The 22,452-nt window shown below is 55.2% G+C and overlaps 4 protein-coding genes across 7 annotated transcripts; 2 read left to right on the forward strand and 2 right to left on the reverse strand.

The window, feature by feature from the left end:
* The first annotated feature begins 99 nt into the window (after positions 1-99).
* Positions 100-5,594, forward strand: PIGB (phosphatidylinositol glycan anchor biosynthesis class B). Of its 2 annotated transcripts, none has more exons than XM_070762235.1 (11): positions 100-452; positions 554-671; positions 1,091-1,195; positions 1,311-1,441; positions 1,696-1,836; positions 2,088-2,139; positions 2,758-2,969; positions 3,189-3,253; positions 3,800-4,010; positions 4,258-4,438; positions 5,252-5,594. In XM_070762235.1, the coding sequence occupies exons 1-11, from the start codon at positions 100-102 to the stop codon at positions 5,366-5,368; spliced, it is 1,686 nt and encodes a 561-aa protein (XP_070618336.1). In that variant the 3' UTR covers positions 5,369-5,594. The 2 variants fall into 2 exon arrangements, with proteins under 2 accessions (XP_070618336.1, XP_070618337.1); XM_070762236.1 differs by having other exon boundaries at positions 195-452; positions 1,275-1,441.
* Positions 5,515-16,622, reverse strand: CCPG1 (cell cycle progression 1). 3 transcript variants are annotated; one of them, XM_070762214.1, is made up of 9 exons: positions 16,074-16,622; positions 15,810-15,879; positions 14,841-14,952; positions 13,840-13,919; positions 12,303-12,510; positions 9,853-10,098; positions 8,011-8,129; positions 6,242-7,665; positions 5,515-6,008 (listed from the first exon to the last, which is right to left on the reverse strand). In XM_070762214.1, exons 2-9 carry the CDS (start codon positions 15,867-15,869, stop codon positions 5,864-5,866), a joined length of 2,394 nt encoding a protein of 797 aa, XP_070618315.1. In that variant the 5' UTR covers positions 15,870-15,879; positions 16,074-16,622; the 3' UTR covers positions 5,515-5,863. The 3 variants fall into 3 exon arrangements, with proteins under 3 accessions (XP_070618315.1, XP_070618314.1, XP_070618316.1); XM_070762213.1 differs by having other exon boundaries at positions 8,011-8,156; positions 16,074-16,205; XM_070762215.1 differs by having other exon boundaries at positions 8,011-8,123; positions 16,074-16,155.
* Positions 16,300-16,741, forward strand: PIERCE2 (piercer of microtubule wall 2). The gene has a single exon (XM_070762252.1). The coding sequence runs from the start codon at positions 16,360-16,362 to the stop codon at positions 16,645-16,647; it is 288 nt and encodes a 95-aa protein (XP_070618353.1). The 5' UTR covers positions 16,300-16,359; the 3' UTR covers positions 16,648-16,741.
* Positions 16,686-22,207, reverse strand: DNAAF4 (dynein axonemal assembly factor 4). The gene is made up of 9 exons (XM_070762246.1): positions 22,034-22,207; positions 21,801-21,948; positions 21,583-21,716; positions 20,336-20,564; positions 19,471-19,616; positions 18,291-18,400; positions 17,900-18,053; positions 17,577-17,682; positions 16,686-16,927 (listed from the first exon to the last, which is right to left on the reverse strand). Exons 1-9 carry the CDS (start codon positions 22,157-22,159, stop codon positions 16,827-16,829), a joined length of 1,254 nt encoding a protein of 417 aa, XP_070618347.1. The 5' UTR covers positions 22,160-22,207; the 3' UTR covers positions 16,686-16,826.
* Positions 22,208-22,452: the final 245 nt, after the last annotated feature.

The following is a 22,452-nucleotide window of genomic DNA, read 5'->3' on the forward strand; positions in this document are numbered from 1 at the left end:
CGTCGCTAGGCGGGGCGGGGCGGCGGCGGCGGGGGGGCCTCGGAGCCGTGGAGGGCGCGCAGGCGGGCGGCCTCCTTCCGGATCGGATCGGCGCCGTAGATGCCGCCGCCTACGCCAAGCAGCGCCGCCACCAACAGGCGCACCCGCGGCTCCCACCCGCGCATAGCGGCGACGGCGAAGGAGGCGACGGCGCAGGCGTGGGGACCCGGCGCACGCGCGCCTTCCGCGCCTGCGCAATCTCCTCTTCCCTCCCTCCGCGGGCCGATGGAGCGTCGCAGGCGGAAGGCGGTGCGGCGGACAGAGGGGCGCGAGGGGCAGGGGGCGGGGCCCTCCGGGGGGCTCCTGCCGCTCAGCCTGGCGCTGCGCCTGGCCTGCTGCCTCTCGGTGCGCACCAGCTTCGTGCCGGACGAGTACTGGCAGTCGCTGGAGGTGGCGCACCGGGCGGCCTTCGGGTATCCCGGCAGCGGGGGCGGGGAATGTGGGTGGGTGGGGTGGAGCCCCGCCCCCTTTGCCCTGCCGGCCCCTCCCCTTGAGGTCCTTAACGCCGCGCCAGCTACGGGGGCCTGACGTGGGAGTGGGCCGAGGCCCTGCGCAGCCCCCTCTACCCGCTGCTCTTCGCCGGCCTCTTCAAGGCGCTGCAGCTGCTGGGCAAGGACGAGGCGCCGCTGCTGGTGAGGCCCTGTCGGGCGGGGGACGAGGAGCCCCCACGGGGGACAAAGGCAAATGCCCCCCCTCCTCGGGGCCTCCGGAGAGCGAAGGCAGGCCGGTCTTCCTGGGCGGGAGGGGTCCCGGGTGGCCGAGGGGCGCCTCCGAAACGGCCAAGTGCCCCCCCTGCCGCCCCCCCCGCGCGTGGTGGGGGCATCCTTAGAGGGGTGGTGGAGAGACGGGCCCAGTCGGACTCGGTCTAACAAAGCTGTTTGACTTGAAGGCCAAGTCCAGCCTGAAGAATCCCAAAGGGGGATCCGGTGGTGGCCTCAGTTTCCCTGCTTTAAATGGGGCTTTGGAGGCCTTCTGCTTCATTTGAGTGACAGATCAGATTTCTGTTTGGAAAGAAGCCACAGTGACTCCGATGCTCTTATTCTTCCCACAGATTTGGCTGCCCAGGGTTTTCCAGGCAGTTCTGTCGGCCTTTGCAGATGTGAAGCTGTATTCGTTGGCAAAGCGGCTGGATAACTCCGAGACGGCCAAATGGGTGGTGAGTCCCAGTCTCCTCCCGCAGCCTGCCTGACAGCCGCCCAGGGTGGGGGTGGGACCCGGCAGACTTGGGGGCCAAGGGATTCGCACCCGCTCTTCTTCGGCTCTGTTCCCAGTACTTCTGCCAGATGTGTTCTTGGTTCACGTGGTACTGCTGTACCAGGACCCTCACCAACACCGTGGAAGCCGTCCTCACCATCTTGGCTCTGAACTACTATCTGGTGGAGGACACGAAAATGGAGAGCAGGTGGAAAACACTGGTCGTGGGATTTGGGGGGAAGGGGGGGTGCAAGGTTTTCTCGGGCTTGGCTGGTCTCCCCACCTGTTTCCTTCAGCGCTGCTTCTCCCCAGAGCTCCCTGTGCGTCCCTCCCCTCTCTTGCCGAACGCACGAAGGCTGCAGCTCCCTGGACCTTTGCCTTTGAGCAAATGCTAGGACTGTGTTATGCTTGGGGGCCCATCTCGGTGGCCCTCCTGAACTCCCCCCCCTGCTGCCTTTCCAGCCGCTGCTACCTCGCCCTGGTTGCGCTGGCGTGCATCCTCCGGCCAACAGCGGCCATCCCGTGGGCTCCGCTGGTCCTTTGGCGCTTTGGAAAGGAGCCCCACAAGAGGCGCTTCCTCTGGCGTGCTTGCCTTCCGGTGGGGTAAGTAGCTCTCCACGGTGTTTCTTGGTCAAAATCACCGCAGGGAACCACTCGCCTTTTAAACAGGGCTCACAACACAGAAATGGAAGGAAGCGTCGTTGGGTCCCAGGAAAGGCCGGGACGGGCAGGGCTGGTGGCAAAGAGCAGTGCGAACAGGTGTTGGCTGCGCAGAGGTGGCAAACCCTGCGTGGGCCTCGTGACCCGGAAAACCTTCGTTTTGCCACGGAACTGTTCCTTTGGTTTTTTAACAGACTAATTGCTCTGGGAGGTTCGTTAGTAGTTGACAGGATCTTTTTTGGCAAGGTAAGTTGGTGCCATCAAATCCTCCAAGGATTGTTTAGCCTTGAACCCAAATGTCTGGGAAGGGCTGCTGCCCCCCCCTCTCTATGCCCCCCCCTCGCCTGGCCTTCCTGTGCTTATCCCATCTCCCCCCCCCCCTTTTACCAAGCGGGCAAGGCGCTGGGCTTGCAGGAGGAACCGGGGAAAGACTGGTCAGCCCAGGCCCTGTCTGGAGGATCGGATCAGTACAGGGTGGGGGCTGCAGGCCTTGCCCTCCGCTCGGTTCCTGTGCGGGAGGTGACGGTGGTGCAGCCGGAGGGTGTTGGGCTGCGCTAAGGGCGATGCCTGTCATTGCCGAGACAAGCCAAATCCTCTCCCCCACCCCCTCCCTGCCTGGCCTTGTGCAGCGTGGCCCCACGCACAGCTCGACTGCCGGCGTTTCTTCGACTTTGCCCCGCTTGGAGGGCTGCCAGGCTGGCCGTCTCCCGTGCGAGCTCTGACCGCGCCTGGCCTGCTTGCCTTTTCTGCTCTGGGGAAGGGAAACCGTGGATGTTTCCCAACCCCCCCCCAAAGGGGGCAGGGGAGAATTGCAGGCGTCCTTGTCACGGGACAACCTGGTTATTCCTCTTCTCGTTCCCGCAGTGGGTTGTGGTTCCCCTCAACTTTCTGAAATTCAACGTCCTGCACGGGCTGGCCACCTTCTACGGCTCCCACTCCTGGCACTGGTATTTCACCCAGGGCTTGCCTGTGGTCCTTGGCCCCCACCTGCCTTTCTTCCTGCACGGCTGCTTCGTGGCCCCGCGGAGGCACCGCCTGTTCTTGGTGGTTGTGCTTTGGACCGTGGCAGCCTACAGGTGAGCCCACCTGCCTGCTCTGAGACAAAGGCTCTTGGCCGCCCGGCCCTCGCTCTCCTCTCCCTAGCCAACTGGCCCTGAATCAGCCAGGCCAAAGGGAGCCTCTCGGCCGACCCTGCTCTGGGCAGCAGCAAGCCTGTCCCTTCATGACTCTGAGGGAGAAGTGGGGGGGGGGGACGGGGGCTGTCCCTGATGCCTTGCGCTGCCCGTTTCTTCCAGCCTTCTCCACCACAAAGAATTCCGCTTCATCTACTCCGTCCTGCCCCTCTGCATGCTCTTCTGTGGTAAGCACTCTGCCCCCCCCCTTTCCCAAAGGGTCCCAGTGCAACGCTGGCCCTGGTCAGGCCGTTCTGTGAAAATGGCGCACACCCGTCCCGTGCATCGTGGCAGTTGTGGCCATCTGTGGACAGCCACGGCCGCTTCCCCCAACTTCTTTTATCTATTTTCTTGACATTTTGGCCCGTTAACACGCGGTCCTCGACTTACAACAGTTCGCTTAGTAACTATTCAGTTCCTACGGGCACTGGGAAAAGGGACTTGTGACTATTTTCCACTTATGACTGTTGCGTGGCCAGGTAGAAGCTTACTAACTGGCTCACATGAATGTCCTGGGGTCAGGTGAACGTCTTTTGTAAACATCTGGCAAGCCAAGTCAATTCATTCCACAACTGCAGCCGTTCACTTAAGAACTCGGCCCATTTCTCACTTGACAACATACATTTTGGGCTCACATGGAGGTCAGCACGGTGTATGGCCTGTTCTTTCAGGCTACTATTTGAACACCCCCCTTGGTGCCCGTTGGGCCCTTTCTGACCGGCTCGTCTCCGCAGGTCACTCGCTGGCTCAGCTGAGGAGGTGGAGGGGGGCAGCCATCTCCTTCTTGCTCAGCACCAACCTGCTCCTCGGCCTCTACACTGGTCTGGTCCATCAGCGAGGCACCCTGGACGTAATGGTCCACCTCCGGGAACTCTGCAACCCTCTGACCCAAGGACAGGCGTCCGTTCTGCTGCTGATGCCCTGCCACTCAACACCTTTGTACAGGTAGGGCCAAGGCCCCCGTCTCTCCCTACCCTGGAATGGCGTTTCCCAAGAGGGGTGAAGGGCACCATATCCCCCAGGAGGGAGGGAGTCTGCCTGGCATGTCCACTTCAGAGCCGGCGAATCTCTGCTGCCCTGCAGAAACTGCCCCTTTGGACAGGAACACACACAGGCACCCCCTTCCTTCGAGTGCGTCTTTAGCGCAAACCTCCCCTTTCCAATTGTTGTGGGGCTTCATTTTTGCTCCTAGCCACGTCCACTGCCCGCTGCGAATGAGATTTCTTCAGTGCCCTCCAGATTTGATGGGCAGAAGCAACTATCGGGATGAAGCTGACTCGTTCTACTCCCACCCTCTCCTGTGGCTCAACAAAGAGTTCCCTAATTCTACGCAACTCCCCTCCCATCTGGTCTTCTTCAATGTCCTTGAGCAGGTGGGTCAGCCCGAGTCTCCTTAGAGAGTAGAACCTTCTCCTCAGGGGCAGGGGCTCTTTTGTGGCCTCCCCGCCAGAAGGGGCGTGGGTGTTCGGACATGCCCTGGGCCGGGTGCCTCCACAAGCAGCACTGGATCTCCTAATAGTAGCACATAGTCTCCTCAACCAGGTTGGTATGAGTCTGGCCGGGTCAAGACAGTGGCGGAGTGGTCAGAATACAGTACTGCAGAACTCTGTTGGCCTTTTTGGCAGTGGCTGCACATTGCTGGCTCACTTGAAGTCCTGGATCGAGTTTTGGGAAAGACGTGGAGAGACCGACTCTGGAAAGAGGGCAGAGAAGAGAGACCAAGAGGACGAGGGGGCTGGGGGCTGAAACGTACGAAGGACCGTTGCAGGAACTGGGCATGGCTAGTTTGAGGAAGAGAAGGACCAGGGGGTTGCCCCAAAAGGAGAGGGAGTCAAGCTATTCTCCAAAGCACCTGAGGGTAGGACAAGAAGCAATGGGTGGAAACTAAACAAGGAGAGAAGCGACCTAGAACTAAGGAGGAATTTCCTGACAGAATAATTAATCAGTAGAACAACTTGCCTCCAGATGTTTCCTGCCTATGCAAGGGGTTGGACTAGAAGACCTCCAAAGTCCCTTCCAAACCTGTCATTCTTTTCAAAATCATTGCTTGCCCATTTTTCATTGGTGTGTAACAACTGTGTAAGATAATCTCTTGTTGCAGTTTTCCCAAGCAACTTGTTTATTGAATGAACATTTTTCAAAGTAGATCCAATTTGTGTAATCCTCAACTGTATTTTTAATTGCAGGAAATATCACAATTTCTGGTTTCAAACAGATATGTAAAAGCTGCCACATTATTTCACACCCATCTGCCTGAAGGACGAGTGGGAAGCCACATTTATGTGTTTGAAAAAGTATTTTGAAGATAGAGGAAAGCGATTTAAAGTGTGGGGCGGACGCAAGAGAAGAAAGAAAGCAGCCCCCTCTGTCCTGACGTGTGGCCCTGGACAGGTGGAAGGACCTGGTCTCAGGCGATAGGCAGCTATGCAGACCGCTACAAACACACAGCTTGGAACCACCTTTTTATTATTGTTGTTTTTACAATGTACAGATGTGCAAGGAAATTTAAAAGCAAGATGATCATAAAAAGGACGTGATCAGAATAATAATTAAACCGCTATCCAGGTGTGCTGCTGGAGCACGAGATGAAACCTGTACCATATCTTTTAGAAGGACCAAGTACCCACAAGTGCAAAACAAAGGCTGCTTTCACAACTGGCCTAAAGCTACTGCTTACCCTGCTGGTTTATTGTGATAGTAGAAAGCAGCCAAACTCGTTAATGCTCCCCAAGAAGACTGCAAAGCAGAAAGGAGGCAGACGAAGCCAGTGGGTCTTTGGGGTCCCCCACACACCCCCTTCAGTACTTGGGGTCAAAAGGGAGCCGCCCCACTTCAATCTCCAGGTTTGCCGTGTGCCTCCCGTTGCTGCGGCCTTGCTTTTGCCACCGGCTCTCCCCCTTGGAACGCTGCTGGTGCTTTGGAAAGTGTCTCTCCTGCTGAGGGCTGTGGGGGGACACGAAAAAGGGGGGGGCTCACTGGAGGGGAGGGGCGCAGAAAGGAGGGGAAGCCTCGGGGGTCCCGAGTATTCATGGCTTTCTCCCTTGAAAGGGCTGCGGTGGAAGCCCCTCCTCTAGCCCTGGCAGCCTCCGCCCTGGCCTTTTCACCTCTGGGCTGGAGGGAAGAGCCCCTGCGGTCATTCCCTCCCCCACCCCCCACCCCCGGTGTTTTGCACTCACCTGGCTCCACGGGGAGGCATGTGGCTATGGTGATGGAAGTAGTACTGGTAGATGTACTTGTCCAGGCCCTCGAAGGCTCCCTCGGGGGCTCCCCGGTATCCCTCCATGTCTCCCAGATAGTCTTTGACGTCGCTGACAAAGTCCGAGAACAACATCTGGTCGTGAATAAACACACCGTTGCGGAAGAAGTTGCTGATGAAAATTTCCAGTTCTCGCCAATGATGAAAGTTCTTCACTTCTTGCTCCAAATATTTGTGCATTAATTGATTAAATTCATCAGCCCGAATAGGGTCCAGGACTTTGTTGAAGAGGCTAATAAATTCTTGGTGGGCACAATCAAAAATGCTGGAACAGCCCTTTAGGGCAGTGTGGCGCTTTGGGCTACCGGCAGGGCCCTTGGGACACTGCCCGGAAGCCCCCTCCGTGGATAGTGGCGGCCTGGAGTCCTCTGCCCGGGGTCTCCTCTGGCTGCCCGGAGCCCGGTGCTGCGCTGGCCTTGCAGGGCCGCCACGAGAACCGTCTGCCGGGTGCACCACCCTCCCTTTCCTCTTTGTCTCGTGTCTTCTCTCATAGCGTTTCCTCTCTCTTCCATCAAAGATGTTTTTGGTGGTGTCCTTAAAGTGTCTGAAGGTGAACTTGACAGAGTCCGAGAATTTCCTCAGGTTCTCCTTCACCGCTTCCTTGGCCTGCTTGATCTTCTCTTTGTGGTGGCGCACAAATTCCTTGGTGGAGTTCTTCATGGCGTCAAACGTTTCTTTCACAGACCCAAAGAAGGTTGCCCTGGGCTTGGCCTTGCTGGAACTGCCTCCTTCCTTCCCAGCTGCCTTCGGGGCCCTTCCTGCTGCCTCCGCCTCCTGCTTCTCCGCCTGGTCTTTCACTTCCACGTACAGCCTCTCCCACAGGTCTGAGCGCTGCTGCTCGAAGCTGAGCTTCTTCTCCAGCTCACCCAACCTCCCTCGCAGGGCTTCTATCTCTCGGCCCCCGTGCGCACCGGCCTCGGCCACCCACGGCACCTGCTCCTGCTGCTGCGCGCTCAGCTTCTCCAAAGCTTCCCGGAGTGCTGCCGTCCCCTGGCGCTCTTTGTCGAGCTCCCTTCTCAGCATCTGGGCTTCAGCCAGCAGGGCCTCCTTCTGCCTCACAAAGCCCTGCGCCCTCTGCTTCTCCTGCTCCAGGTGCGCTCGGAGCCTCTGGTTCTCCGTCACCACCAGAGACTCTGGGCCGGGGCCTCGGCTGCCTTCCAGGTGTCTGACTTGTCCCCTCAGCTTCCTCAGCTCCTCCTGCAGCACGGCCAAGGCCTTCTCCTCCCTCTGCAAAGACTCCCTCAGGTGCTGGTTTTCTGAAGCCAGGAGGTGCCTCTGAGCGTCAAAGGACTTCTTCTCCGTCTGCGTGGCCAGCCAGCACTTGGCCAGGCCCTCCTGCAGCGACTGGGAGGGAGGAGGAAGCACACAGGCCGTGTCGCACGCGAGGGGACAATTAGGGGAGCAGAGAGAGCCTCCCCCCCCCCCAGGGAAAGGGCCGGTCGGGTGCAAAGGAGCCCAATTCAGAGCACTCGGGGATGGGGGTGGGGGGCGGCTGAGGTGGGACCGGCCCCTGGCTCCCCCCCCCCCTCTTTTATGACTGGTGGCTGTGCCACTCACAGGTTGGAGGACGAGGGTGGTGGGTTTTTTGCCTACTTGAAGTGGCAAAGCTGCACAAACGTTGTGTGAGGGTCAGAGGGGGAAATGACCAGAGCGGAGATATTTCTGAACTATAGGAAACATCCTCCTTACCCCACAGGGTGTTTCACCCCCTTCTTGTCGGCATTGCAACAGATCCCCCTTCATATCATTCAGTTGGTCTTCGTGAGTCTTCTCCACGAGCTCCTGTCGCTTTTGGATCTGGACTGTACCTTGAAACATAAAATGTCCTTTTTTATCTGACAAGAAAAATGGGAAGTTAGGCACACATTTTAGAGACACACATTTTCTTTCTCTAGTTTTACAAAGTGAACTATCGTGTGGCAGAGCAGATTGAAACGCTCGGCTTCAATGAAACTGAAAAGGTTGAGGATGCTCTCAAAGCGGCAGATTGTGTAACGCGAGTGCGCAGGTGCAGTGGGAGCATCCGCCTCACAGCCAGCACCACCTGCGTCGCAACACCTATTTTGAAAAGAGAGGACTGGGTGGGGGAAGGGCTTTGGGACAGTGGCTGGAGGGAGATGAGAGTGACCGACGCCCCTTGAGCTTACAGGCACTCGTGCGGCAACTGGCCTCCGCAAACTGGCAAGCCCTCCTGGAGCCAAAGGGGCAGGCGCCGCAGCCCAGAGCACTCGGGAGAGGCAGCGCGGAGGGTGCAGGACTGACCCTGGGTCAGGCCACCTGGTCCCAGGAGAGAGGGCAGGTAAGGGTGATCTCGCCCCACAGCAGAGACAAAAAGAAGCACATCTGGCAAAGACGGCTAAACCTAGTTTTCAATCGTGTCTCTTGCCTTCCAATTCCCCTAAGGACAAAGGCAGATGGACATCAGCATTATTCTGACGGTAAGTGCAATGTTTCCTACCTCCAAACAGGAACTGGGAGCCCCAGTAGTCAATAAATGCTATTGATTGGCCTAAGAATGGCTATGCTGCGTCATTCAGAACCAATTCATTGCAAAATCAGAATCTCGGCCATCTAAAGAAAAGTTCTCGGCTGTCTCTTTATATGTCCATTGTAGGACTAGGCGGGAGGGCTGAAGCGTGGCCCAAGCAGATTTTTCTGCCTTTCCCACCAGCGCTGGGCTGGGACTGGGCGGAGGTCTCCACTGAGAGTTTGGTTTCTGGAGGTGGGGCAAGTGACCAGGCCTCCCATCGCCTCATCCAGGGATGGTGAACTTTTTTTCCCTCGGGTGCCAAAAAGAGCGTGTGCGCGTGCGATTGTACATGTGTGAGTGCCACGCCCCAAACTCAATGCCTGGGGAGGGCGAAAACAGCTTCTTCCCCTGCTCCCCAGAGGCCCCCCTCCCAGGCTGGAAGCGGCCTGTTCCCAACTTCTGGTGGGCCCAGTAGGCTCGTGTTTTGCCCTCCCCAGGCTCCAAAGGCTTCCCTGGAGCCCAGGGAGGGGGGAAACGCCCTCCCCCACCCCTTCAGAGTCTCTCTGGAAGCCAAAAACACCCTCCCAGAGCCTCTGTGCCATCACACACACGCACGTTGGAGCTGAGCTAGGCCAATGGACCAGCGGCCCCCGCGCCATAGGTTCGCCCTCACCGGCCTAATCGGTCACTGCAGAAGTTGCCTACTCCCATGTTCTCCCCCCAGAAGGGATCATCCCATAAGAGGCCGTGCCTGGCTTGAGCCCACGACTCGGACGTGGAAGATTGGAGTTTGGCCTCTCCCCGTGCTCCCCACTGCCTAGGACTCTCTCCCTCTTCAGGCCTCTGCTCACCTGGGAGAAAGGGTCCCCTTCCCAGCGGTTCCCATCGTGACCTCCACGAGTTCCTTTCCTGGAGACTTTGCTCTTCAAGGCGGCTCAGGCCCCACACGCTCCCGTTCTGATGCCCCGCAGGACCCACCCGATCGCGCCAGGTGGGAGCGGCTGCCTAGGCTGGGTTGCGTGACTCCCGCCTTGCCTCTTAAGATATTCCACCACACTCACCATAGAAGTGTCCAAAGCCCATGCTGACCGCAATCACCAAGGCCAGGATAACGCACCGGTTCAGGCCGCTGCCCAGCAGGTGCTTGACCTGCTTCACGTCCGGGTCAGGAGGCGGCAGTCCTTCCTCGGACTCTGAGCTGGAGAGAAGCCGCTTCTTTGCCCGCCGGCGCCTCAGGGCGGGGCTGGTGGAGCCGCGACTGGTTTCGTCACTGCTGGATTCCTCTCCACTGGGCTGCAGTGGGAAAACTGGGCAGCAGGTCCAAGCAGTGAGTGCCACCACACTGGGATTCCCAAGCAGCAGCAGCACTCCCTCCCTCCCTCCCCCCCCGGGGGGGGCTCCATGCCAATCTTTTCCTGCCCACCAGCACCTTCCTTGGCGCCCCAATGCTTGCTGGGGCTGGTGGTCAAGGGCCCCCCCTGAAACTCTCTGTGCCTGCTTGGCTTTGACAGCTGCCCCCACGCAGGCTTTCTGGGGCCGGGTCCTTGGCAAGCCCCATACTGGCCAGTCCAAAACCCTCAACAGGAGGGGGGGCAGTTTGCTTTCAGAAAGCTGTTCTTGTGCCAGATGGAGGGTAAGTGTAGATCAGAAACCAACCGGGCTTTGGGTCCGGGGAATCCCAGGGGCCGCTGCCAGCTGAGGGCACGGCAAGGCCCAGCGTTCTGATTGGGGCCAAAGTCTAGGCCAGGGCTTAATCTGGTCAGAGAAGCTGCTCCCTCCGAAAGCCCCTAAATCTGCTCTCTGCCCGTGGGCAAGAGGCCACCAGGAGCCCCCGTTTCTTAGGGGCTGGCACGGGCGTCTGTTCCTAGCCAATAAAAGTGGGCTTCATCTTTAAGGGCCAGAAGGAGACGCCTCATTCGAGCCGTGGTGGTGCAGTAGTTGGAGTGCAGTCCTACCGGCTGCTTCTGCTGACCACCAGGCTCCAGGTGGACCCAGCCTTCCATCCTCCCGAGGAGGGTCAAGCGAGGACCCAGGTGGCAGGGGGGCAAGAGGCTGACCTTCTGTGAAATGCTTAGAGCTGTAAGTGGAGCGGCAGGTGAGTCTGGGGGCTTCTGACGTTATCTACAGCAGCTAAGGCTCCATGCGGCCTAGAGGGTTTTATTAAGCATGTCACACTTGCACAATTGCATGCGTGGAAACACACACAAGCACACGGAGAACGGCAGAAACCAAACGCATGAAGCTGACGAAACCTAAGGCTCTGCACTTTCTTCTACTGGCCTGGGGCTCCTGAACTGGGGCTTAGGCTGAACTCTTCATTTGCTGGGGGGCCTCGATTGCTCTTCAAGGAAAGGCTGCACAAAGAGCCCTGTCTTCTCTCCCCCCCCTCCCCAAGAATTCCTCCTGGCGGAGTGGTGGGGAGAGGCCTCCTCTCTCTGCTTCAAATACCACGACAGCATGCCCAGTTCCGGCCATCATGCCAGCCAAGGAGGGGAGAGGCTGGGTGTCAGCTGCTTACCCCGTCCACTCACCCACCGCAGGACCACCGTCCAAAGCTGCTCCAACCAACCGGCTTTCATATACAAAACGAAGGAAAAGATTTTTTTAACTCCCTACAGCACAGGCCCAACCCCAGAGCAGCAGAACTGCGGCCTATGGAAGAACCCTGCCTCTTCCGAGCCCTCCCTGCTCGTGGGCCTTGACCGGGGCCTGGTCAGGGAAGGAGCTGCTGCTGCTGCTGGTGTGCAGGACCCCAGAGAGGCCAAACTGTGACTCTCACCACTGCTTTCCATCAAGTTAAATGTCTGGCAGTTTGTCCACATCTCCTCCCAGAACAGGTTGAAGAGAAGGAAAAGTTATTCTAGTTTGTAGTCAAGTCGGAGACTTTAAACACTCGGTTTCCACATCAACTATGATCAGAAGCGGCCGTCTATTTGGGAGGCTATAGAACAAAAATCTAAACTCGGAGAATCAAGCTTAATCTGAGGTTAAATATTAACTCTACATAACAGCTCTAAATAAGAGCTTAGAAATACTCTCGCATGCTCCATTTGCTTCCTAACAGAGGTCAAAAAAATCCCCTACAGCCTTTATTTCAAATGAAATGGATGTGTAGCCCCAAGTCCCATAACTTTGGTGTGCCAAGAGCAGCACCGGGGAGGAGGCCGCTCCACAGCCCGTAGCAAGAGCACAGCTAAGAAACCTGAAGGGTGCCTCGCCCTATTGGTGGCATGTCTTTCAGGGTGTTCAAGTAATTAAACCGAGAGCCTGATGAAGCTGATATGAGAGAGAGAGAGAGAGAGAGAGAGAGAGAGAGAGAGAGAGAGAGAGTGAGAGAGAGAGTGAGAGAGAGAGGTTGGGGAGCGGAAAACATGGGTTTTGAATGCTCAAAAGACGTGGGCGGAAACTACTTTCCTATTCTTAGTCAAAACAACTCAAGGAACTAGTCAGAGTTGGGGGAAATGTTTGAGGAGGCCTTGTTTCTCCGCAGAGGCTGAAGGACTCCACCTACCTGTGTCTGGCTGGCAAAAGGTGTACTGGCTGCTGGAAGAGGACCCCATGTTGAAGTTCTCGGAGGCCTGGCCTTCCTCCTCTCCCGAGGCGGCTTCTTCCTGGCTGCCAACTTCTTCCACCTTCGGCGCCTCCAGAGTCACAATGTCCGAGTCATCACTTACTGCTCCCACACAGGAAGTCTCGTCCAGCAATTTTTCTTTCTCATCCTTGGATATAATGTTAAATGAGCAGCATTTAATTTATAACTTTTTGCAAGTGCTTTATCAAGCTGTTAACTCAGAATTTGCACACAGGGGGGGCCTGCCTTCCACGGCCTTTATCTGTGGGGAGAGAAAAGGCTCTGAGCAGAGGGCTTCCCTTGAAAGCTGGAGGGAGAAGACCCTTCACCCAGGGTGCGGTGAGTCCAGTTCTGGAGAAGGGCAGCACATCTTTCCTGCACACTCTCTCCACCTCCTATTTCCCCAGGACCACCGCTTTCTCCTAGCTGGAAACCTCCAGAAGTGTTGACCAGCGGGAAATCCCAGCGGAGGATAAGATGAAATAAACACACCTTAATTTAGGGCACATTCACAGGGAACTCCTCTAGCGAGGTAGGAGCCTGCTGGCATCGGATGGAAAGATCAGCTGGGCCTGCTCTGTTGGCCCAAGCTCGGTCAAAGAGCCCACCTGTCATGTTTCACTTTTCTCCTGACAGCTACAGATGTAAGAGATGTAAGGGGGAGGGGCATGGCCAACACGGGAGCAGCACGGAGTTCCTCACGCTCCGTAGGGGGATCACGAATCCCAGCTGCTTGGAGACCCGGCACAACTTGGTACCGGGTCAGAATCTCCCTGGAGGGGAGGGGAAAAAGAGAGGCACCAGTGGGTGAACTGGGGGAGTGTGTGCAACACCCCCCCCCCCCGCAAATCTACACCAGCCTCTTGCCCGGCGGCTGCGGAAGGCAACCTGCTTTCATCCTAGCTAAGGTGGCTACGAACGGGAGGATTGCTTAGGAGACTGTGAGTCATCTGGGAAAGAGGATTGAAGCCCGTGTGTGCTGTGAGGAGGAGGTGTAAAGGCTGGTGAGTGTTTGGTGGATGTAAAGAGGAGTTTAAAAAATCAACAGGAAAGAAAAATACTTTAAAATAGAGCGGCTATCTAGCAAGTTAAAAACCATAGAGAAAACAAAAGGAACTTGATTTAAAACCCAATTTTGAGGATGCTTTCCTTTAAAAGACTGGGTGAAACTAAGGACTGAAAAATAAAATTTGGAAGAGAATATTTTAACATGAAGTGAAAAGAGTGTAACGGAATGAGGGAAAACAGACTGATGAACAGGATAAAAATAGATGTGAAACAGGATATAGATTTTTGATTGATTGAATAAAAGTGTATAAATATGTATGTCACTGACATTTTAAGGTATATGTGTTGACATAAAAATGGAAATGGTGGAGAAAAAAATATTTTAAAAATTACAAAAAAGGAGAACAGGTGGAAGAGGCCTTTGTCCCTGGACGTAACCTCTACAGCCCTTTGTTGAGTCACGACTTACCCCAGGAACCAGCTTGCTGGACTCCATGGGTGGCTGGCTTGTAGCGCTCAGTGGTGTCCCATCGCCCTGGCCGAAGTCCACTGCAGAAGGAAAGGACGAAGACGTGCAAGGTTGGCCACAGAGCGCTCTGCTCTTGAACACACCCGTCCTGCTCAGCCCCCGTCTGGGTGGGCTTATCCCGGCTACACGGCGTGACTGTCCACTGTGCCCATCATACAGGGATCTGGCTCCAGGAACGAGACTTCATCTCCAAGGCTGGCAGGGTTTCAGTCACAAGGGCCTTGCCTCGGTGCTCCCCCTCCACATCCCATCCGCAACCACCAGCCCCACCCAGGGAGGGTCACGACAGAGGTTATTGTTGCTGGCCGCAGAGTCAGGTAGCAAGGAGGCCGGGGAGGAAAACGGGCCAGTCCTGGAGTCTGGAGAAGGCCCTGCATCGGAGGTAGGGTGGGGCAAGGCCACCTCCAGGGCCGGACACCAGCAAGGTTGAGGAATGGGGGGGAGGGGGGCAGCCTGTTCCCAATACGCACGCGAGCAGAACCACCAATGGGCAGGAGCAGTTGAGAAAAGGGCTACTCGGGAGCAAGGCTTGGAGAGGATTGCCCCCCCCCCCCCCCTGCACGAAGCAACTTGGTTCATTCTGGTCGGTTTAACTCAGCAGCTCCGTTTTGACTCTGTGCCCTTGCAAAGCTGTGTTGGCATCGTGTCAAGAGAGATGGCGGTGGGTGCTTGCCAGCCTTATCTGGGAGGACGGTGGCCGACTTCTGCCGGACTAATTAAAACTGTTTGGGATTCATTACAGCTGTGAATGGACATAATTCACAGCCGAGGATTTTGGGGACTGCGTTTGCGATTTATGCTTCATCAGGAAGCCCAGGCCAGAGCCCTTACCCTGAAATGCCCCCGTCAAAGCCAGGCTTACGTTTCACCTCCCCCTTCTGTGCAGCCAGACACCTCTCGGTTGGCTGAGCAATCCCCCCCCCCCAGGGGCCAAGGCTCACCTGGCAGCTGCTGGTCCTCTGCTTGCGTTGGGGACAGAAATTCCTCCGCGGCCGGTTCCTCGTGGCCGCTGATGCTATCAGAGTCGGGGGCCACTGCTTCAACGTCGGAGCCCTAAAATTGCAAAGACGCTCCCTGGAGGTTGAGTTGGAAGCTCCTGCAGGAGTCCCCAAGCAGGGTGCCTTCCTGCCAGCCGGGCTATTTGCTCCCCAAATAAACGAGGGAAGGCGGGAGGCCTCTGAGAGACAAAGCAAGTCTTCCAAACGCTGCCTGGCCTAGCAGCAGAGTCTCCTGGGGCCTGGAAGCGGCCTGCAGAGGAGGAAGGGGAGGGGGTGCAAGGGATGCCCGTGGCAGCTCTGGCTGGGCTTCTTCAGCAAAGGTCATTCTGTCTTTCCGAGTAAAGGTCTGACTTATTACACATTAGGCCAGTGTGGCCGGAATAGCCCCCCACTTTTTGAAAATAGAGGGGTGGGACTGTGCGCTAAGCCACTTTCAAGCCCCTTGAGACTCTGGGCTACAGGGGAACGTTTCATCCCCGGGAATCTGGGCCATGAACGCTGCCTGGCTTTCCTGCCCTCTCTGAAGCTCAGGGGGCTCCAAGGGCCTCCTCTCTTCTGCCCCTCCTGGACTTTATGCCGGGAGAGCAACCAGCTTCCCACCAGCCCTGCCCCCCCCCCTTCAGGCCCGGCTCCCTTCGCTTCCTGAAACCGAGGTCCAAACCCCCTTTGGTGCAGCAGGCATCGAGCCCCCCCCCCGTGGTCCCCCCCCTCCTTCCATAGCCGCTTCTGCTCGAACCCCGCAAAGCTTTCAGGGGTTTTAAGCAGACTCTGCCTGAGGGGGGGGGGGGCGGGGGGGAGAAGGCGGGGGAAACTGCAGCGCAACCGCCCCCCCCGCCGCCTTCCTTTCGTGGCAGCCCTTCCAGACCCCCCCCCCCCCGCCGGCCTTGCCTGCCCCGCCCGCCCACCCGGTACCTCGTGGTTGATGACCGTCCAGCCACAAGACGAGTCGCTGTCGCTGGAGCTCTCGGACATCTTGAAGCAGCTGCGAGGAGGAGAGGAGCCTCTTCAGCGGGCGGGCGGCCTTCCCCTCCTCCGCCCGCCCCCCCACCCCCCGGGGCCTCTTCCTCCTCCTCGGGGCGACGTCTCTGTGTCCGGCAGCCGACCCTGCACCACCTCCGCCCCCCCCCCCGGCCGAGAGGAGCCTGCCGCGCTGGGCGGGGGACGCGGCTGTCCTACCTGCTGGAGCGGCGGCCGACGCAGCGGCCTCCCCAGCTTCGGCAGAACAACAACCGGGGAACGAAGAGGCGACGCCGCTGCGCCTGCGCCTCCCGCGGGGCGTCCGCCGGGAAGCGTAGTCCGCCTCCGCCCGGCGCTGCGGCAGGCTGGCCGCTGCGGGACTACACGCCCCAGGGGGAAGCGCGGCTGAGGGCGGGCCCGCGCATCAACAAAGGGCGGGGCCGAGCCGTTGCCCGGGCGACGCGGCGCCCAGGCCTCCTCCGTGGCTGGCCGCCGGGCAGGGTAGATGGGCTCCCGGGCGGGAGAGCGGCCGCCGGGCGTCGCCAACCCGGGCAACCCGGTCTTTACGTGTGTGGCGGACACGCGGGCGCTGCTGACGGGGACGCGCCTGAGCGCGCTGGCCCCGCTGCTCTACAAGACCACCGCCAGCGACTACGGCGCCCTGCGGCCCACCTCGGCCACGGCGCCCTGCCGCTTCTGCCCGCTGGAGAACGCCTTCACCACCCGCCTGGCCGCCGCCGGCCCGCCGCAGCACAACGGCATCAACACGGGCACCGACCGCTCGCCGGTGTAGCAACGCCCCCCGCCCCGCCGGGAAAGGAGCGGAGAGGCTGAAGCAAAAGAAGCGGCTTTATTGCGCACGCACGCGCGCGCACACACACACACACCCGCGGGGGTCTTTCGGGGGGTGGCGCCCCCCCTGCGACGCTGCAGTCCACGGGAACATCCAGCACATTATCTTCTCCACTTTTTCTACTGGTTGCCTTGAATCACGCTGCGAATCTTCTCCACCTCCCGTTCTATATTTTGATCTGTAGGCTCGATCTTGAGAGCAGCCAGATAATCCTGCAGGCCTAGAAGGATTGTTAGCACCGGTCACTGCAGCATGCCTCAAGCAGCTTCCCAGCAAGGCCAGGCTCCCCAGGGAAAATGAGTGGAGTATGTGGAGTTTAGTAAAAATACTAGTAATTTACTCTAAATAAAAAATGCCAGCCCACAATTAGCATTTTATAAATAATTGCAAAATCACAAGCTACATTCCCAAATAACAATGTGAATGGACTATATTGGTGGTGATGGTTTTTTAAAAAAATAACCACTGCAATTAATATCGTTTTTTGGCACTCGCCATATGGAACTTTTGTGTATTTTTCTCTGGGACTGACACTAAACTAGAACAAAACAACTGCCAGGAAGAGCCTGGCCCCCTTATAAAAGACCGATGCAAGAAAGCAGCTGATTCTTAAATTCTTAAGGAAGCTTAGGCAACAGATTCACACAGGACTAAGCTTAGAAAAGGAGAGGATTTGGAGTTTTGACAGGAACAGATGTTCTGAGCCTAGAAAATAAGTTTCCCCCCCTCCCAATTTCTGTAAACTGAAATATTTTCTGTAAATAATATTTTCAGTACAGTAGCTCATTTCTACTGTCTTCAAGAAGTACTGTGATTAAACCTAAATAAAAGTAGAGGCTTTTCACTTTTCAAAGACTCGCCCTCCTTACCTTCTGTATACAATTCCAGTTCACAGAATGCTGTCCCACGCCTCAGGTGGCCTTTTAATCTGGCCTGGGCATTTTTGGAAACGGGAGGGGTGAGCAAATCCAAGGCCTGGCAAAATAAAATATACAGATGGAGTGTGAACTCTATCAATTCAAGAGCACAAATATATTCTCTGTAGTGGAAGCGTCATGAGTGGAATATATCTTGGGTAGTAGGAACCATGCTTTTCCTGCCAACTCCGAGGGGGTGGGCTGATGTAACCAGCGAGAGGGGACCCCTCAAATAGCATGGTCTCATGTGACAAAGGGCTGTAAAGGTGAAATACCTGAGAGGAATCCTCAATTACTTTATGTAGATTTCTCAGTCTCAGGTGGCAAGCAGCTCGGTTCAAATATAAGATTGGTATCTTATTATTAAGACGAATTGCCAAGTTGTAAGCATTGACCGCAGCCAGATAGTTACCAGTTTCAAACATTTTGCTAAAAAAAAAAAAGTCCATATGAACAAAGGAATGGCTACTGCATTTCCAACAGGGCTTAAGACTTTGGCATCTTTACCAAAGAGCCATAAACTGAGTGTGTCAACTACCCACTTATTTAGTTCTGACTAAATGAACGTGTTAAACCAGTCCCCAATGGCCCAAATGGTTAGGGGCTGCTGCTCTAAATTCTAGCAGGCTCTGGACACCACCTTTGGGAAGTCCATTCCAAACTCACTTTCCCTTGTCTTTCAACCACTCTGGGTTTTTTTCCTCTTCTTTTAAATCCTCGATCTCCGCGATATCTGCATTAATTATCCGGCGAGCCTCTGCCTGTTTACATAGCCACTGCAAATTAAAGACACACACATCAGTTAAATGCTCCTAGGTGAACTATCAGAGAAACAACATGGCCTTAAAGAAAGCTCTTCCTGCCTAGGGTTCTACTCAGAGAGGCTCAAAAGATTCCATCCCATTTCTAAAAGCCGTCGCTGTTGACATCCTGCTCCTGCAGAGGCTGCCTCTTCTGGGATCTCCTTTAACAGAAAAAATGGCAGCATTTCTCTACAGTTGGTACATTTTGCATTTCCCCTAGTTTATGGCAAAGTTTGCAGCTACAATATTTATTTTTGTGATGTACAATTAGCATAGTGAAGCACTGCATACACAGACTGGCCTCTGAAGACTCTCTGTAGGAAGGAGCACGCCACGCTAGCTGGTTAAGGATCACCTTTAATGGACACTCGCCAGCAAGGAACAGAACAAGAACAACGAGGCCATGCCCGGCAGCTATTTATATGTGCTGTTGCCAGGCGTGGTCAACCAATTAACGTGGAGCATTTTCCTGCCAGGGAGAAACCCTGGACATGACAGCCTCCATTAAACATTTTCCCTTCAAGTAGAGCTTGTTATGTGCTATTTTCATTTTATAGCATTTTGCCTCCAAGACTGTTGCTACTAAGGCAATGCCAGTCCTACGTAGGCCTAATCAGGCAATATATTCTATATGTTTGTGTCTGGAAAAGCTTCTGTAACTGTTCCTATATGGTGTCTCCAAGGCTCTGTGGTTCTCCACAGGTAATGCAGTGGGGTTGAAAATGCATCCCTGATGCTACCTCTCTTTTTGCCAGAATATTTAATCAGACACTTCAAGCCATGCCTCATGAAATATTGTGGAGCATTTATTCTAGGTCTGCAGGGAAGAGGAAGGAGAATATTAGTTTTCATGAGCCATTACCTAAGTTCCTCATTGTTTTATGAGGCATGGCCCAAGGAAAGTTGCTGCTGTGCCTTTCCCACCCAAGGACACTGAATATTTTTTCAACCTTGGTGTTGAAAAGTAGAGGAGGAAGCAAGCACTCCCCTCACTTTTCCCATAACTGCCAGTCTTCCCTAGCACAAAGGAGGTAACCCCCTACCTCTTCCTCCTCTGGGATTCGTGATTCTCTGAGGGCTGTGGGAAAGACACGAGGCGTGAAGTGTACCACAATGCTCCCAGGAGGACGTGGAGAAGGAACTGAATCTTCCTTTACCTTTTCGGAAAACATATTTCCATAATTTCCATCTGTAATAGTCAAACACAAAAGCTGTTTAATGCTATATTCCTGTTCATAATTAATAGTAGCCACAGATAATGTTTCTGATATTTATAAGGCAGATGCATGCAGGTACAAATGCAAGAAGATTCGAACAAAACCAAATACTGAATACGAGGCATTCCTGGAATGTACTACTACGAGTGTTACGTCTTGTGTAGATGGAGAGGAACACAAAAAAAGAATACAGGGCTGTATATTTGTATCCTGCCAGCCTTTTGAGGCAGATTCCAGAAATCTGAATGGGATTTTATTTCATTGATATAGGCCACAGAAACAGAATCTTGAAAGTCCTCCCACCAGAGTTCTCCCCACTCTCCTTCTTAACATTAGAGTGAGCTGCTATTATGGGGCTTAAAGCATGCTTTTGTATGTGTAACCACCACAGCCTTGGTCTGGTTTCTGCAAGGTGATATCACTGCAGAATAAGAAGCAGAGTTCGGAGACTGAATGCCTGCAAGTGCCTTTGTTTTGGGAATTGATCAGCATTGTTTGAAAAATGCTTTTGAACAGTATTTGTGCATCTTTGAAAGGGTTGTGGTTTTAGTTCGCATTATATGTTGTGAATCTGAACTAAAATTCAACATAGGTATTTAATTTTTAAACAAATATTTTGAATAAACACAGCAAAGCAAAAAGCCTGCAATGTCCCATGAAAGAAGGTGTAACTCAATGAGAATGTTAATACCTTTTGTTAATGCTCCTGATTTGGACACTGCCTTTCCAGCAAAAGATTCCAAGTTTTGGCATTCTTTTATTTCTCCAAGGACTCCTGTATTTCTGTTTGATGGTTGGAACTTAGTACTTTTTTCCCTTTGCATCTCATTCTGCCTTCTCCATGCCTCAATCTCCTCAGTGCCTTTTTTCCGTTCTTGTTCTTTTAGGTCTTCTATTCTTTTTCTTTCTGCTTCTTCTAGCTGTTTGAGTTATAGGACATTCATTCTGAAATTATTTTTCTGTTAAAGGGCAAGCTTCATCATTAATGACGTGTAGGTAGGTAATTAAGATTCCCATTTTCAGAGACACTGCTTTCAAAAGGCTAGAGGAAAGTTAAATATAAGGCAGAATCTAGACGTAGAGGAGAGCCTGCCCCACCTGTGTCTCTTCTCTTCAGTATCATCTGAGCATAATGAGGGTTTGGAGAAATGAATCTGATTCCCAACAGCAAATGGTAGTTACTGAACAGTTAATTTTGATTACCGTACAATTCTATATCCACCTACTGATAGTATAATACCTCATTTCCGGGAGCATTTCAGTGTTAGCCTTTTATTTATTGATTTTAATAGACTTATAAGTTGCTCCAATCAATGATGCATGTATAGTATACATAGATATTTCCAGCAGTTAAGAGTGAGGTAGGTGGAGACTGGATGTTCACCGGGATAACTCGTCCAGTGAAGGAAAAGGAAAAGTTCCACTCCAATGAAAAGGAGGTGAGTGAGGAGAAACAAAAGAACAGAGGGCACAGGTTGAGTAGAGAGAAGCTTCAAGGCTGAGGACTATGAACAGATGTGGGGAAACAAGTGTAATGGGACAAAGGAAATTAGAATTCAACTGTTGCAGAAAGAATAGAGGGCCAGTTGGCCTAAACTTGAGAAGCATTACAATAAGAAAAGGAACAAAAGGTGTGCCAGGGAATGAAACTGCCATGGCTTGAGAAAGAAAAATTAAGAATTAGCTATGGGGGCTCAGATATGAAAATATGAGGCCAACAAGATGTAGAGCTTAGATACAACGGACAGTAAAGCGCTGGATAAAGATGATCTCAGACTATAATTAAGAGGCCCTTATCGGAAGGACGGTCCTTCTGAAGAGGTGGTGTGGCAGTTGGGGGGGGAGAACAGGGAGGAGGAGAGAGTGGGGGGCTTGCCATGGGTCAGAATGCGAAGGCTGTAAGACAAACGGAGCCGGAGGAGGAGGAGGCCCCTTTACCTTGAGGGTGGCGTCCAGGGCCAGTCGGCCGCGTTCCCGTTTCTCCGCAGACTTCGCCGCTGCTTTCGCTTGGGCCTCTTCTTGAGCTTGGCGGACGGCCTCCGCGCGGATTTCCCGCATCTTCGCTTCGTTCCCTGCAAAAGCCGCGAGGGCTGGCTGCGAAGGGCCCCGTGGGGCAGGAGGACTCGGCCGCCGCCCCCGCCCGCCCGCCCGCTCACCGTCCTCCGCCCGCAGCGACGCCCACGGGGCCGCCTCCTTCTTGAGCAGGGTGAAAACGACGCAGCCCTCGCGGATCTCGGCGCGGCTGCGCTCGGCATCGACGGGGGCGAAGAGCGCGGCTTCGAAGAGCAGCGGCGGCGCGCTCACCTGCGGGAGGCCGGGAGCAGAGGCGGGTCACCCGGCGTCCGTCGGCCGGGCCTTCCGCCCCCCCACCTCCGCCCCCCGGGCCCACCTTGAGGTAGCGCTCCGTGCAGAAGAGGCCGCGGCGGCGGAGGGGGCAGCCGGCCCCCAGCGGCACCGTCAGGCGCACCGCCTCGGCCGTCTGCTCCCAGCTGAAGTCGCGCACCCAGACGGGCATGGCGGCCGTTGCCAGGACGCCGGCCTGACCGGAAGGCCCGCCCCTCCCGCCGGAAGGGAATCCTTGGACGGGGTCGCGGCGCCCTCTTCCCGTTAGAGGCCAACTAGACAATTGGACGAGCGACGGATGCATCCAAAGCCGCCCCACCCCCGAGTTAATCGTTGGCGTGTGGCCCGCTCCACCCCCACCCACCCCAGCCACATAGAAACAGAAACGTCATTCCTATATTTCAGAGTGGTTCACACAGGCACCATGAGAGGAAATCAATTATATTACATAGTAATTTCATTTCT

The sequence above is a fragment of the Erythrolamprus reginae genome, chromosome 10 (assembly GCF_031021105.1).
Source record: "Erythrolamprus reginae isolate rEryReg1 chromosome 10, rEryReg1.hap1, whole genome shotgun sequence".
NCBI classification, from domain to species: Eukaryota; Metazoa; Chordata; class Lepidosauria; order Squamata; family Dipsadidae; genus Erythrolamprus; species Erythrolamprus reginae.